Source organism: Xyrauchen texanus, chromosome 9 (assembly GCF_025860055.1).
Source record: "Xyrauchen texanus isolate HMW12.3.18 chromosome 9, RBS_HiC_50CHRs, whole genome shotgun sequence".
Lineage (NCBI taxonomy): Eukaryota > Metazoa > Chordata > Actinopteri > Cypriniformes > Catostomidae > Xyrauchen > Xyrauchen texanus.
Window position 1 is genome coordinate 39,482,548 of NC_068284.1, and position 15,767 is coordinate 39,498,314.

A 15,767-nucleotide genomic window follows, 5' to 3' on the forward strand; every position below is an offset into this window, starting at 1 on the left:
TGGAAAAATAAACACAATTGAAAAAATAATAATGTAATTGTTATGGGCAAATGCATATGAATCTTATTTTTCTTTCGAATTGTACATTTTTAAAAGATGAATCAAACTGTACTGTGTATGTACTGTGCTTATGACTAAAAATCATAAGCACAGTACAGTGCTTTTTAACACGAGTATGATGAAATGGAGTCACACATGCTTTCACACTCTCATTTACACGCACGCGCACACACACGCTCACTTATACTTACTTACAATATTGCGCATTCATTGTCTAATTTTTCCATTTCTGATATGTAAATTTGCTCATTTGGGATTTGTTGTCCTGTCTTCAGTAAAAAGTGCTAATTAGGTCTCGAAACCATTGTGAGATATCCAAAATATTTGATATGTGGATATATAGAGAATATAAAAAGACATTTATAGTTTCAATCGTTTGCCTAATAACATTTTCAATAGATGCAATGATTTCAATTTTAAAAAGATTTCATTGATTCAGCACCAATAAACATTTTACTATAAAATGTATACTTGATTAACTGAACAGTGCTGCTAATTTGTTAAAACTATTCCTATTTTGATCATTACATATTTTGAGTTTGAAAAACTATTGGCAAAATTCTGGACCAAGGGACAATTTGGACAAGGATAAGCCCTTCTATATTTTGCATAAAGGACAATTTTAGTTGTCTTGTGTTATGCAGGAATAGTGCTTTAGAAACAAATTGCTTCCATTTTTAGAATTATTTCAAACTTTTCAGTTATCTGGTTCAACTTCCCTTTACAGAACAAAGACAGATGTACATATCCTAAACATAACGAATTAGTTTGACCATTTCTCCTTTATATTACTTGCCAAAAAACATTTTTACACCCTCTTAGAAAAATACTATAAAAGCGCTTTCAAAGCAGTTTCGTTTAGATGCGGAAATATGGAAAAGCACACTAATCTACTTTTGAAAGTGTTAAGGACAAATACATGGAAATTGAACAAACCAAAGTTTCACATTCAAAATGTTCCTTCACATAACATGAGCAAAAACATACACTCGCACACATTTATTAACACTTAAAGTGTCAAATACTTGTGAGGTTTTCTTGGAAGGAGGCAGAGCGTGTGTTCAGAAAAGAGTCTGTAAGCTCACTTTGACACACTGTGAGTAGCAACTGTGTTTAAAAATTCCTAAAATGTTACATAAAGTCCAGCTTTTCAGAGTTAAAAGCACTGGTGGCATTTACCCAGATACTCAGATCTCCCTTGACCATCCAAGTCCACCAATAAGAAGAGTCTAAGAGGAGTTCGGGCAGTGCAGGCATTATGCTGTAGAGATATTGTTCGGCTGGCCCATCTGCACTCAAGTGAGTTGTTCGTTGGAATGTTGACCATTCGGCAAATTATTTCACAATTGATTGTCAACAGCGTTAGTAGTATTTTTCAACTGATTGATTTGTTCTGCAATATTACTTGCTGTTTTTTTTTTTTTTTAAGTACGCAGTAAACTATACAATCAATGTGATCCCACCTGAAATGGCCTCAATGTACAACATCATATTTATTAGGTTGAGTGGTGGAACAGGTCTTAGCAGTGTACACTCTCCTGTCCAGTGCATACTCCAGTGCATAGCGATAAGGCTTTCACTGGGCTTTACTACCAGTTGTTTATGGCTTCTGGTGCCCTCAAGCCTTTATAATTCTTCTTGGTCCTTTAAAGAGTAGCCATTAAGTGACTCAGTCACACTTCACATGGAGAAACATCTAATGGCTGCTTTGCAGTGGCTTATTTTGGTGTGGAGGGACGATATGCTGATACAAGAAGGAAGAGATTTGGAGAGTTTGGGATTTGCCACTTCTGCCACATTTGCAGATCATTTTGGAAAGGAGGAAGAATGGTAATGTCATACACTGCAAATAATCAGTTTGTTTGTCTTGTATTCCAGCAGGAAAATATCTAAGCATCCAGAAAGGAATTAAATACAAGCTCATTCAACAGCATTTGTGGCATGTTGGTTACCACAAAAAATATATATACATTTTTTAAATGGAGGGTACAGTGAGGTACCTATAATGGAAGTGAATGGGGCCAATTTGTAAAGGGTTAAAAGGTTGAAATGTGAAGCTTATAATTTTATAAAAGCACTTAAATGAATTCTTCTGTTAAAACGTGTATCATTTGAGCTGTGAAGTTGTTTATATTGTCGTTTTTGCAGGATTACAGGGCTTACGTCGTCATGGCAACAAAGTTGTAAAATTGGCTATAACTTTACACAGAAAAGGTTAGTAAGCTATTTTATCACACATTTACATATTGTGGCTATACTTTGTAACAGTGAGTATTTTAAGGTTTAGATGTTGTTTTTAAGTAGGGACAAGTCGAAATAAATGGTGTACAAAACTTGTATTGAACCCCAAATATTCCTTTTGCATATATAATATTTCGCTAGATTTACACTTAAAACAAGAGAAAACTATTTGCCAATTGGGTAAGAAGAATAAACTTATTTTAAGATATATAAAAAGTTTTAATGGGAAATTCAGTCTCCATTGACTTAAACCTACATGACTTTTCTGACATGAAACAGAAAAAGAGATGTTAAGTACAATTATAGGGACAGACAGCCTCAGTCACGATTCATTTTCAAGGTTTGGAAAAAAGATGAAATTAAAATGAACGGTGAGTGAAGTTTACAGACTGGCCAACATCTCCTTTTGCGTTATGGGTTTGGAACAACATGAGGGTGAGAAAATGATGACAGACTTTTCATTTTTGGATAAACTAACTTTAAAATCTTATGCAGTTTTGCTTCTCAAGTACATTGATCTTGTTTTAAGAATGTTTAGATATTTTTACTGGAAAATGGTTTGTTTTTCAGTGTATGGTTGGCGATGCTCCATATGTTGTCGTGCTCTCTGTGACCTGCGTTTTTCTCTTCTGTTTCAGTAATTTTCTTTTAATCAACTGTAATTTGGCACTTTTTCCTTTAGAAAGTTCTGTTGTAAAGGTAGAAAACGCAGTGTGTGTTTGCACATTGTTGTGATGGACGGAGAGTTTGGGACATAACTGTTTTATGAACTGGTGTGTATAAAAGAGTACACTACCTCTGTGTGCCACATATTTGCGTCCAGAGAAGTGCTTTCATGAGATGGACAGTGTGAGTGAGTTTGTCTCACACATGAGTCTGCATTCTCTGCGTGTGTCTCTGAGAGTACTCTGTAGGAGGGGTTGAATATGGAAATTGGGTGGAGCTAGTGTACTTCCCCGCACCAGTATCTTGCCCCACGCCTTGACTTGTCCCCACCCCCTGTCCCGTAGGATACATTTCATAGGCTTGTCCTGCTTCCAAAGGTGGGGCAAACCCCATCCTGTACTGAGGTGTCGTTGAATAAGTGTAGCTGTCCAAAGCTAGTGGATTGGTTGATTCCAGTAGGCCACGCTCTCCACAATAGTCTGTGGTCTTTGAGACAGGGTTGGGTGGGGGCTGGATTTGTGATGCCCTTGCAATTGTGTTAAAATGGGTGTAAGTGTTGTGGGGCATTCGCGAAGCCGGGCGAGGCTCATAACGGCCTGTGGGTGCGGGATGTATGTTGGTCACTAGGCCGCCGGCTGAAGTGGAAACCGATGCAGGATAAGGTGGGCGGAATTCTTGATACAGAAGAGAGCGGGTCGACGTGCGAACCTCATCATGCGTCGTAGCTCGAACATTGTAGTAGCCATTAGTAGGGTCCTGAAATGATAAAAAAAAAAAATGACAGTAGTCAAAAAATGACTGTGCTGCACCTGGGTGCATTTTTGTATGAGAGTTTGTCTAAACAGTGTCAAGAAAGCTCCTTACTTGGGTGTGCAGATAGAAGGTATGTGTCTGGTCTATGTGCATGTGGACACTGTATAGGTCTGAGCAAATCTCTGTGTATCTGTATAGCTCATTATGTATGTTAGTGTACTCATTGTGTGTGTGTATGATGGGGATGTTTGTGTAAATGTTAAATCAATGGGGCTTATTCATAAATACAATAGCAAAATGAATGTGTAAATTGTCTGTAAATCCATTCGTACGGTATATTGTTGCATTCAGTTAAATGGGACAAGATGCTTATACACCGATCAGCCACAACATTAAAACCACCTGCATAATATTGTGGAGGTCTCCCTCGTGCCACCAAAACAGTGCCAAACCGAATCTCAGAATAACATTGTGAGATGATATTCTTCTCACCGCAATTGTAAAGAGCGGTTATCTGAGTTACTGTAGACTTTGTCAGTTCAAACCAGTCTGGCCATTCTCTGTTGAACTCTCACATCCACAAGGCTTATCTGTCCACAGAACTTCTGCTCACAGGATGTTTTTTGTTTTTGATACCATTCTGAGTAAATTCTAGAGACTTCTCATGCACCTTACAGTCTAGCTGATCCCACAAAAGCTCAATGAAGTTAAGATCCATAACACTCTTTTCCAATTATCTGTTGTTCAATGTCTGTGTTTCTTTGCCCACTCTAACCTTTTCTTTTTGTATTTCTGTTTCAAAAGTGTCTTTTTCTTTGCAATTCTTCCCATACGTCCTGCACCCCTGAGTCTTCTCTATACTGTTGTACATGAAACTGGTGTTTAGTGGGTAGAATTCAATGAAGCTGTCAGCTCAGGACATGTGAGGTGTCTATTTCTCAAACTAGAGACTCTGATGTACTTATCCTCTTGTTTAGTTGTATCTGGCATTCCACGTCTCTTTCTGTCCTTTTGTCTTTGAAGACTGTAGTGTACACCTTTGTATGAAATTTTGTGTGTGGGGGGCAATTTCAAGCACTGTATAGCCTTCATTCCTCAAAACAACAATTGACTACACAAGTTGCTAGAGAAAGCTGTTTCGTTTTTGTCCTAATATTGACCTTAAGACATGCCAGTCTATTGAATACTGTGGTAACTAAAAACAAATGTAAAGACAATGTTAAGCTTCATTTAACAAACCAAATAGCTTTCAACTGTGTTTGATATAATAGCAAGTGATTTTCTAGAACAAAATTAGCAATTTAGCATGATTAATCGTATTAAGGATAAAGAGTTGGAGTGATGACTGCTGGAAATGGGGCCTGTCTAGATTTGATCAAAAATGACTTTTTTCATATAGTGAGCATTTCCAGTAGTTGCAGATAAGACCTGCACAATGTTCAGAATTAATTTAGGACCATTCTTCCTTACAGAACTGTTTCAGCTCAGTCATATTCTTAGGATGTCTGGTGTGAACGCCTCTCTTGAGGTAATTCCACTGCATTTCGATTGGGTTAATGTCTGGACTCTGACTGGGCCACTCCAAATGGTGGATTTTCTTATTTTTAAGCCATTCTGTAGTGAGTCATTGTCCTGCTGCAACACCCAACTTCTACAGAGCTTCAGCTGGTGCACAACCACTCTGATATTAATCTGTAGGATGTCTTGATAAACTTGGGAATTAATTTTTCCCTCTATGATGGCAAGTGGTCCAGGTCCAGAAGCAGCAAAGTAGCCCCAAATCATGAGGCTCCTAGCTACCATACTTCACTGTTGGAATGTGGTGCCCTTTTACACCATACGTAGTGCTGTGAGTTCTTTCCTAACAATTTAACCTTAGTTTCAACAGTCCACAAAACATTATCCCAGTGGCATTGAGGTGTCAAAAAATTTCAGGCATGCAGCTATGTTTTTGTTGGAAACAGCAGCTTCCTTCATGGTGTCCAGCCATTGACACTATGACAGTTTAATATTTTCCTTATAATCAACTCATGAACAGAGATGTTAACCAGTTCCAATGATTCCTCCAAGTCTTTAGCTGTTACTCTAGTTTTTTTTTTTTTACCTCATTGAGCATTCTGTGGTGTGCCCTTTGAGTCATCTTGGCTGGACGGCCACTTCTAGGGAGAGTAGCCACAGTTCTTAATCTGCTCCATTTATAGACAGTTTGTCTAATTGTGGACAGATGAATATCTAAGCTCTTTGAGATGACTTTGTAACCCTTTATAGCTTCATGCAAAGCAACAATTCTTGATTGTAGGTCTTCTAAGATCTCTTTTTTTGTAAGGCATGGTCCACGTCAGCAGACTCTTCTTGAGAATAGCAAATTCAAAATGTTTGAGGGCTTTTTATAAGTCAAAGTATCTCTAACCCACACCTCCAATCACGTTTCATTAATTGTATGCCAGGCTTGGCAACTCCTGACTTGGCTTTTGTTGAAGTCACTAGCCTAAGGGTTTACATACTTTTTCCCAACCTACACTGTGAATGTTTGAATGATGTATCCAATATTTACAATAAAAAAAACTATAATTTATATTATTAGTTAAAACAGATTGTGATTGTTGATTAAATCACATTGATCTTCATTGTAGATGAAGATCAAACCAGATTTTAAGACAAATGTATTCACAAAAAAAGGTAATTCCAAAGGGTTTGCATATTTTTTCTCGCCATTGTATATATAGAACCTCTGACCCTTGCTGACATAAGCGGGTTAATGTTCCAATGGCTTATTTACCACAATGAGCATATTAAACTGGGTGAGGAGAAAGTATTTTAGCTAATAATTGTGCATGCATCACCTTTCAAGGCATTTTTTGCACTGCTGTTGAGTTTCTCCAAGGTGCTTTTTGTCTTCCACTCTTCTTCCTGACTTTCACAGGAGCAATATCATCAATTACACTTTTAACTTTTGAGTTAAAAGAATCAAGGAGAAAATCAACAGAGTCAGCAGATATACTTGGTGTTAAAGATATAGCCTTCATAAATAGTACACTAGTGTTCTCATTTAAGCATCTCTGTTTCTTACCTTGGGCTCATACTCCTCCACCTTGGGCTCCAGCGTGTCACTTTGCAAGTCTTGCTTCATGTCCATGTCATCTTTGAAAGGCTGGGTGGAGGGAGAGAGGGAGACAGAGGGAAGAAACTAAACCATCAAACAACAAAACACACACACAGAGAGAGGGAGGAAGAGAAGGAGGGAGGGGGAGGAAAACAGGACATCAGGTTTATCAGAATTGAACAATAGATGTTCTTTAGTTTGTGGTGGAAAAGGCAAGAAAGTGTCTTTCACGATCATTGAACCTTTTTCACTTTTTTGTTTTTACCTGTAAAAGAGCACCCTTTAGAAAACAACCCAAGAAATGAGTCAAATCCAGAAGTAAAATGCTTGCTGTTCATTAACCATATGAACCTCAGGCATAGTACCGAAATCGTAAGAAAAGCTGCTGACCACAAAACAGTAAGTCTGACCTTAAATGATTAGTTCACCCAAAAATGAAAATTCAGTCATTGTTTACTCACCCCCATGTTGTTGTAAATCCTATATGATTTACTTTCTTTTACTTAACACAAAGAGAGAAATTGTGAAAAACAATTGTGCTCAGTGATGTCATACAATGGCAGTTTATGGTGACCACCTCGTCAAGCTTCAAAAGAATGCAAAAGTGTAATTCAGAAGTCTAATAAATTATTCCATGAGACTCATGATTGTTATGAAAGCATACGATAAGGTTTGGTGAGAAACAAACCGAAATCAAATGTATTATTTAGTAAAACTGCTGACTGATCTTTGATCTCCAATGCACGTTCATGGGGCGTTCAATTGAAAACCGTTTTGTTCATCTTAAAACTGCTCAGCCACAGTGATAGGGACAAATTAACACAACACCGCTACACAAAAACCAGAGAACAAAACTTGCTAAACATTAGGGATGGGCGATACAACTTATTTTCTTTTCGATCCAATACAAAGAACTTTTAGGCCAATATCGCCGATATTGATCCCAATACAATAATTGAATTAGACACCTCTAAATTGAATTTTTAGGAATTCTTTGGATAAAATTATTAACTGTATTATTACTTAAATTTTTCATATATATGTATGGACCTTAACAGAAAATTATTAGGTAATTTCTGTTCTCTGGTAATTTCTGTTCTCTGGCAACTGTGTTGTGTTCTTTTGTCACTATCGCTGTGGCGGACCTGTTTTTAGACAAACAAAGTGAGCTTTAGCTTCCATGCCCCATGTAGTGTGCAGGAGCTGCATGAACTGTTGCTCTCATGCCCTATCATGAATGTGCACAGGAGATCAACGGCCGGTCAGCAGTTTCACTAAATACATTAGATTTAGTTTTTTTTCTCACCAAACCTTATCGTATACTTTCATAACAATCATGAATCTCATGGGATAATTTATTAGACTTTCTGAATTACACTTTTGCATTCTTTTGAATCTTGAAGAGGTGTCCATTGTATGACATCACTGAGCACAAAATTCTTTCACAATTTCTCTTTTTCTTGGGTTAAGAAAAATAAATTCATACAGCTTTATAACAACTCAGGGGTCAGTAAACAATTACTGATTTATTTTTTTATTTTTGGGTGAACTATCCCTTTAAATCAGACAACCTGGATGTTCAGCTTTTGCTAATGATACTCACGGAATACATAGCCTTTACCATTCGTGTTGCCGTGGAGGCGCTGGCGGTCTCCTCCTCAAGACTGTGCGTCTCCTTGTTGACCGTTTCCACCTTAATGTCTGGCTTCAATGTGACTCCACGACGACCTGTAAATGCAACAGTCAAGTTATTTGTATTTTCATAGCAGATCACTGACTGTAATCATAATTGAATACTTCCATTAAATAACAACATTTAATAGGAATGACCTGTAGACTAGAGCAATATGTTTGGTTTATTTAGTTGTATTAATACAGTTTTGTCCTGGAGTATCAGTACTTTATATTAAGTGTCATAATACACTTAATATAAAGCACATTGGCCTGGAAAGCATGATTGTGATCTTATTCATTTTACTGTTACGTTGGATTGAACTTGCAACCTTTGTGTTAGCAAGCTAGTTCCATAACTGTAAGTATTCTGAACTTTTTGTAGAAGCATAAATGAATAATTATTCCCTGTTTTACCTAAGTAAAACTGATATTTTGTATTTGATATTAGTTGATCCTAAAGTTGCAATAAAAGAAGAAAATGATTTTTACCAAGAATGTTTTACTATACTTTACCAAGGCTTGATTTCTTGCTTTCTCCTAGCCACAAGATAGCATCAAACTACATAATGTCCAATCAAGAAGTATGTACTTAATTTATTGATTTTATCCAATTTGTAGAATATTGCCTTTTAATGCACTTGTATTTTCATTTTTATAATCTTTCTGAATCACAATGATAATCTGGATAGATTTAACACAAACAGATTCACATGGAGCACAAGCCACGCACGCACACACAGACTGTGTACTCACTGCCTTTCCGTTGTCGATAAAGATAGAATATCAGAGCAAACAGGAGGAGAAGCAGCAGAATGGAAGATCCGACAGATCCACCTGCTATTACACCTACAGGCACTATATCTATGAGAGAGAAAGACAGGTATAAAACCTACAGACACTACTGATAAAATAGAGAAAGAGATACTAAATCTCAGGTACTAAATCTTAAGAGAGAGACCAGTAGTAGGTCTATATACATTATATTTGCCATATAGAGCTTTTGTATCCTCTTTTCTATCCACGGTGTATTGTGTATTCTGACCTGTTTCCTCTAGGTTGATGATCATGGTTCCTGGTCCAAATGCATTCCATGCAGTGCAGTTATAAGTTGACTGGAAGTCAGATTCCATGACGTTATTGATGGTGAGTGTCGAGAGAACAGCGCCTCCCTGTGACGCAGGTGTGCTCTGTTCCACTGTGTATCTCTCTAATAATGTCCCTCTCTCTTTCTCCCACACATTCTCCTTCCAGGCCCAAACCTTTAGAACAAAACATGCATGGATACCAAAACACACATTAGTAAAGTGACATGTTAAAGTAATGTTTTAATTAAAATCAGAGACAATTTAGCAGAGACGAGCCACTTCTCTTAAAATGAATGGGAGAAATTGGAACACTCAACGGTCAACAGATTTAGAAAGGAAGTCCAGCCTTACAGGTAAAAGAGCCAATCACTTTTAAGATCAGTGGTTCTCAAAGTGTGGGGCATGCCCCATGGGGGGTGCGGAAGACTGACCTGTCCTCAAATCTTGTTCACTTTCACACATTCAACAAATATAGTGAAAATACAACATTAGAACCGATGTGCACAATTTCTGTTCCTCTGCTTTTTCTCCTGCCTTGTTTAAACTTTAGCCTGGCACGGCCGATACAGATACATCCTCAATCTTGTGTTTCACGGATGAAAAAAGTCATACTGATTTTGAACGATGAGGGTGAGTAAATGATGGCAGAAAAGTCTGTTTTTATTAAAGTTTATCAGTAGAATTAATCAAATGTAAATTATTGTCCAGAGGTCCTGACCGCTACCGAAACAGCATGTAGACGGCACTGTCACGTGATACTTGTTACTTTTTTCAGTGCTGGCCAGGATGTAACAATCACATTCAAATATAATTACTGGATGAGGATTTAAAAAAAAACTTTTATAGAGACTGCTGAAGCTTATTTCCATTCATAGGTATGAATCCTTGCAATTATAATTTTTCATAAAAAAAAATTGCTATTCTAAAGTAAAATTGTCTCCATTGAGATATCAAACTTTCTGGTAGTTAAATGCAGATGAATGGAGGATTCGGTTTTCTGAGCGGCCAAGCAACCCCTGGAGTGAGGTGTAACTTTTCATTCAGTTTTCATTGTATTTTTAAATAAAACCTTTTTTGTCAAATGAAGATGAAAGAAAATGCAGACATCACCTGCCATTCAACTCGAGAACGCACACGCCCATTAGCTATACAAGCCGGGAACAAGTAAAGAAGCACAATTTATGATTCTAGTGTTGTCAGATTTTACTGCTGATTTGAAATATGTTCTTTGATCATAATCTGCACTTTCATGACTGGAAATAGCTTCTCGAGAGTGTTCCAAAGATGGCTGAAAGTGAACTAACTTGCTAGAAAGACTTTGATTAAAATACAACGGCACACACACACACACACACACACACACACACACACACACACACCTTATTGAGTTCACACTAATATATAAAGATAATTACGAATTACTCCAGACTAAACATGTGGTGGCTGGTGCTTTTTGAAAGCAGATAGTTTTTGGTATCTGCATTGTTGCTTCCGAAGCTGCTCAAACTACTACTCAAACAGTGAAATGACTTAACGAAAATAACTACATAAGCTCAAAACTGTTTTTTTCCCCCTCCATCTCAACAAAATAGGCAAATAATCCAATTATGGAAGGTGAAACAGATGTCACGCCAGATTGCAAATAACTGAACACTCTTTTCACACACTGTCATTCATGTACAACATCATTTCAATTATTGTTTTTTGTGAAGTCCCTCCCATTTGAGAGCCCAAACTATCATCATATAGAGAAGCCAGGTTTCCAGGCGGGACAAAAATACAGTGAAATTTAAATTTCTAATTGACAATCAGATTCTCATGAAGATTCCATAGACTCCCAGAAAAGAAGAGCGTCCGGACGGGAACCAAAATTATGTGTTTATATCCTTTCATCCAATCAACATCGATCTTTTGCGCCATTGATTTGAATGGTACAGGTATCTGCCTTAGACTTCCGTTGACAAATGGCTTCAATAGCACAATGTGGGCTGTGCGTCCACTGGATTTTATGGACATATTCATATAGAAAAAAAGTTCATTACGTTACTAGAACAAACAGAGCCATAGTGATCTGAAGTGATTAACACTTTTATTCACTAAAATATTGAAAGTCACATAGAGTAATAAGTAATTTACTATTATTTATTTATAGAAGGTTGATTTTAGGGGAGGCCGTGCTTCCTGTGTAGTCTTAAACCACAAAGCTTAACCCAACCCTTAAAAGTAAACTTTTTGCATTTTTTTAATTAGGAAATCAGTTTTTGCTTTATTTACAATCTAAATCTTTCCAATCAGGGATGCCCCCAAACTGAGCTTTTGTCAGATTTAACTCACTATTGTTGACAATTTTGTCCTCAAACTATAGCTCAGTACATACACACAAACACACACACATTGGTCAAAAGTGAAATGTGGTCATACAAAGTTGTTACATTCACATTACTCTGTCTGTCTGTCTGTCTGTCTGTCTGTCTGTCTGTCTGTCTGTCTCTCTCTCTCTCTCTCTCTCTCTCTCTCTCTCTCACACACACACACACACACACACACACACACATATGGGCAAGGGTTCACAGGCACTAACACACTTTTAGGATTTTGCTCTGAACTGTGGAAGAGCAGATACTTCATACAAAATGAACAACACTTCATCAAATATTCACAGCACTAATGTCCCTCTCAACCTAACAACAGAGTGAGCGAGAGAGGGGATGCGACAAGAAAGATGAGAGGATGAAGAACAAAAGCATACGGACCCTTTCCTTTCCTTTCCTCGCCTGCCTTATTCATTCCATTATTTATTATTTCATAAGTACTGTCTTCACATTAAGGCCTGCCATGTTGTGCCATTTCTCATTATCCAGAGAGCAGTCAGAGAGAGAGAGAGAGAGAGAGAGAGAGAGAGAGATAGTATGTGCCTTTATAACTAAACTTCTGCTCATTTTGACTATTAATGCCCTCTATAATTTTGACTACTATTATTGTAGTCTTATTTGAATCTTGTTTTATTATTTTAATAACAGTTTTCAATTTATGTTACCTTGTCTAATATATTTGGGACATTTTTCCTAGTGGCCACTAGAGGTCACTAGGAGGTTTAAGACTTTTAGTTTAAAGTTTGGATTTTGGTTTTTTGTGTCTCTGTGCTCCCCTTTATTGCTCCCAGGTGTGTTTTGTTCATTAATCTTGTTAACCTTATTAAGTCTTGTGTTTCTAATGCCCTCATGTTTCCTGTGCCTTTGTCGGTTCTTATCCTTTGCAGGCTGTAGTGTTTTCTGTGTTCCGGTTTCTTGAATTTATTGACATTTTGGATTTGTTTTGAGTTTTATTAAATGCTGTGATTAGATCCACCTGTCTTACCTTGGCATTCATTACATTGTGTAAGTCATTACTTTTTGTTAAAGGAATAATTAGCACAAAAATGAAAATACTGTCATCAGTTACTCACCCCATGCCATTCCACACCTTTATGGCTTTCTCTCTTCCATAAAACACAAAGGGCAGAATTATAGCCTCAATTGCCATTCACTTTCATTGCATACTTCGTCCATATGATGAAAGTGAATGGTGACTGATGCTCTCAGTCCCTTGCATGTATAATTTAAGTTTTATAAAATAAAGTCATTTGGGTTTAGAGGGTGATGACAAAATTTAAAAAGCTGATTGTTTGTGATTTTATTTGACACCATTTAAAAAATGTTTTAATTGTTGGCACTTATTCTGCACTACTTTTTTCTGCTTTGCTTTGGCAACACAAATGTACTATTGCTGTGGATTAATGGTACGGTACATGTACTGCTTTGATGCAAAGGTGGATGAAGGAAAGCGATAAAGAGGGGGATGGATACAAGGACAGGTGAAGGGAAGGAAAGAGAGAGAGAGAGAAAAGTAAAGTGGCAAAGCACTGAGTAAAGTGCTGAGATTGTTAAAAGCTCACTCATTTGTCTGTCATGTCTTGTCAGCTGCTGGTGATAATCGACACTGAAAGGTACAGGGCTTCTTTTTCTTCCCCCTCCTGACAGCCCGCCTCATCTTTTATCTCATTTAATATCTACTTGACCTATTTCTTTCATGCTTCCATTGACATTGCAGTGTCTCACTCTCTCTCTATTAGACACACATTTTTCAATCAGGTCTAGTGTGAAGATTATGATAATATAACAAATAAAAATCTACAGAAGGAATCACCAAACTGGCATAGAAAAGAGTCAAATTACATATTTCAGAGGCAGCATGTCCTAAAAGGAATATTCTGGGTGCAATACAAGTTAAGCTCAATCAACAGCATTTGTGCCATTATGTTGACTACCACAAAAAAGTTGACTACTTTATTTTAAAAAAGCCAAATTATGATTACAGAAAGGCACTTTCAATGGAAGTGAATGAGGCCAGTCCATAAACACTAAAATATACAAGATATAGCCACATTATACCTGATTTAAATCACTAACCTTATATGTGAAAAGTAATGCAACGAAACCGGCATTGGATATAACTTTACACAGATAAGGTTAATAAGCGATTTTATCACACTAAACTAAATTTTGAAACATGTATTGTAGCGTTTATGAACTGGCCCCATTCACTATCATTGTAAGTTTCTTACTGTAATCACTTTCATTTAATAAACGAGGGGTGAGTCCAGATAAATCTTTGTGGCAATCAACATTATGGCATAAATGGAATATTCCATTTAAGCTGCTGTGTGTAATGCACGCATTTGTGTCATCACGTTTGGACTACTGTAATTCATTATATGTAGGGATTATTCAGTCAACATTGACACGATTGCAATTTGTTCCAAATGCCACAGCAAGATTGTTGACAGGTTCTTGAAAGCGGGACCACATCACTCCAATTTTGTTTTCTTTACATTGTTTGCCAATCCGGTATAGGATTGAAGTTAAGATTTTGCTGTTTGTTTTGAAATCTTTAAATGGTATGGCACCACCCTATTACGCAGATACACTTACAGATATACTTACCGTCAATATCACATAGGTCCTCTGACCAAAAATTATTGATTGTCCCGAGGTCTAGACGAAAATGTTGGGGAGATCGTTCTTTTTCAGTGATGGCTCCGAAGCTATGGAATAGTTTGCCTTTGCATATTAGAACTGCATCCACAGTGGTATCTTTTAAATCTCTTTTAAAAACTCATCTTTTTTCTCTTGCTTTCTTGTCAAACTCTTACTGATATGTTGCCGATATATTAGTAGCTTGTTTTTATGTGAGAAGTTAGATGTATGTGCTGTACAATATTAGTGTTTTGTGTATTTTTGTTCTTTGCATATGTTTACAAATTGTACAGCGCATTGGTCAACTACCCGTTGTTTTTAATTGTGCTATATAAATAAACTACCTTACCTTACATTATTAGTGGCACCAAACAGAGATGAAATATGTATTATTGTTTGCATACAGGATTCCCAACACTCCCATGCATTTGCCATTCTTCCACTGAACAAATAGTCCCTCCTCAAAAGATGATTTAGACAAATGTACACTTTTAAAAGGCTTTTTTTTATGTACAGTAAGTGCTTTAACAAAAATTTGAACTGCACATTTCAACTTTTACACCCTCTAGAATTCCATTGTAAGTGAGCACATAAAAATGATTGTCTCTGGTAATCCATAGCATGCTAAATTCTGTAGGCTGTTCTTAGACATTAAATTATGAATATCCTTGAATTTTATTTAAGCTACAGGGATGAAATGCTGTAAAGCTATGCGTGTATGTAGAGTAGGATTTCAACTCACAATTTTGTCTGGTGGAGGGGTGCTGGCAATGTAGCACTTGATTTCTCCCTTCTCTCCTCTCACGGCATACTGGATTGACTCACTTGAGATAATTGGAGGTCCTGGACAGCCAATCAGATCGTAAGAGATGCATATCATGCTGTCCACTTTTTTTTTTTAGCTGGTTTATCAAGGTGTTTAAAGGGACAATTCACTCAAAAATTCAAATGCTGTCATTACCCTTTTGAGTAGTTTTTAAAAATGTTTTATGGAAAAACTAAAGTCAATAGCTCAAAGAATGTCCAGGGTGCTCTTTTCTATACAAAAGCACAAAGTGGATGGTGACATTTGCTGTGAAGTTCCAGAAAGGACAAAAAAGTACAATAAAAGTGATCCATAAGAGTCCTGTAAAATATTCCATGTCTTCTGAAGACATTCAGTATCAATAT

The 15,767-nt window shown here is 37.0% G+C and overlaps 1 protein-coding gene across 1 annotated transcript in view; it reads right to left on the reverse strand.

Annotated features, from left to right (window-relative positions):
* Nucleotides 1-15,767, reverse strand: part of LOC127649212 (kin of IRRE-like protein 1) — a 52,517-nt gene continuing 36,750 nt past the window's right edge. The window contains exons 10-15 of the mRNA XM_052134216.1: nt 15,340-15,440; nt 9,540-9,756; nt 9,251-9,358; nt 8,427-8,551; nt 6,791-6,871; nt 1-3,723 (exon numbers count right to left, since the gene is read on the reverse strand). Coding sequence (XP_051990176.1) covers nt 3,166-3,723; nt 6,791-6,871; nt 8,427-8,551; nt 9,251-9,358; nt 9,540-9,756; nt 15,340-15,440 — 1,190 coding nt within the window. The 3' untranslated portion in view covers nt 1-3,165. The remainder of the gene's footprint in view (nt 3,724-6,790; nt 6,872-8,426; nt 8,552-9,250; nt 9,359-9,539; nt 9,757-15,339; nt 15,441-15,767) is intronic.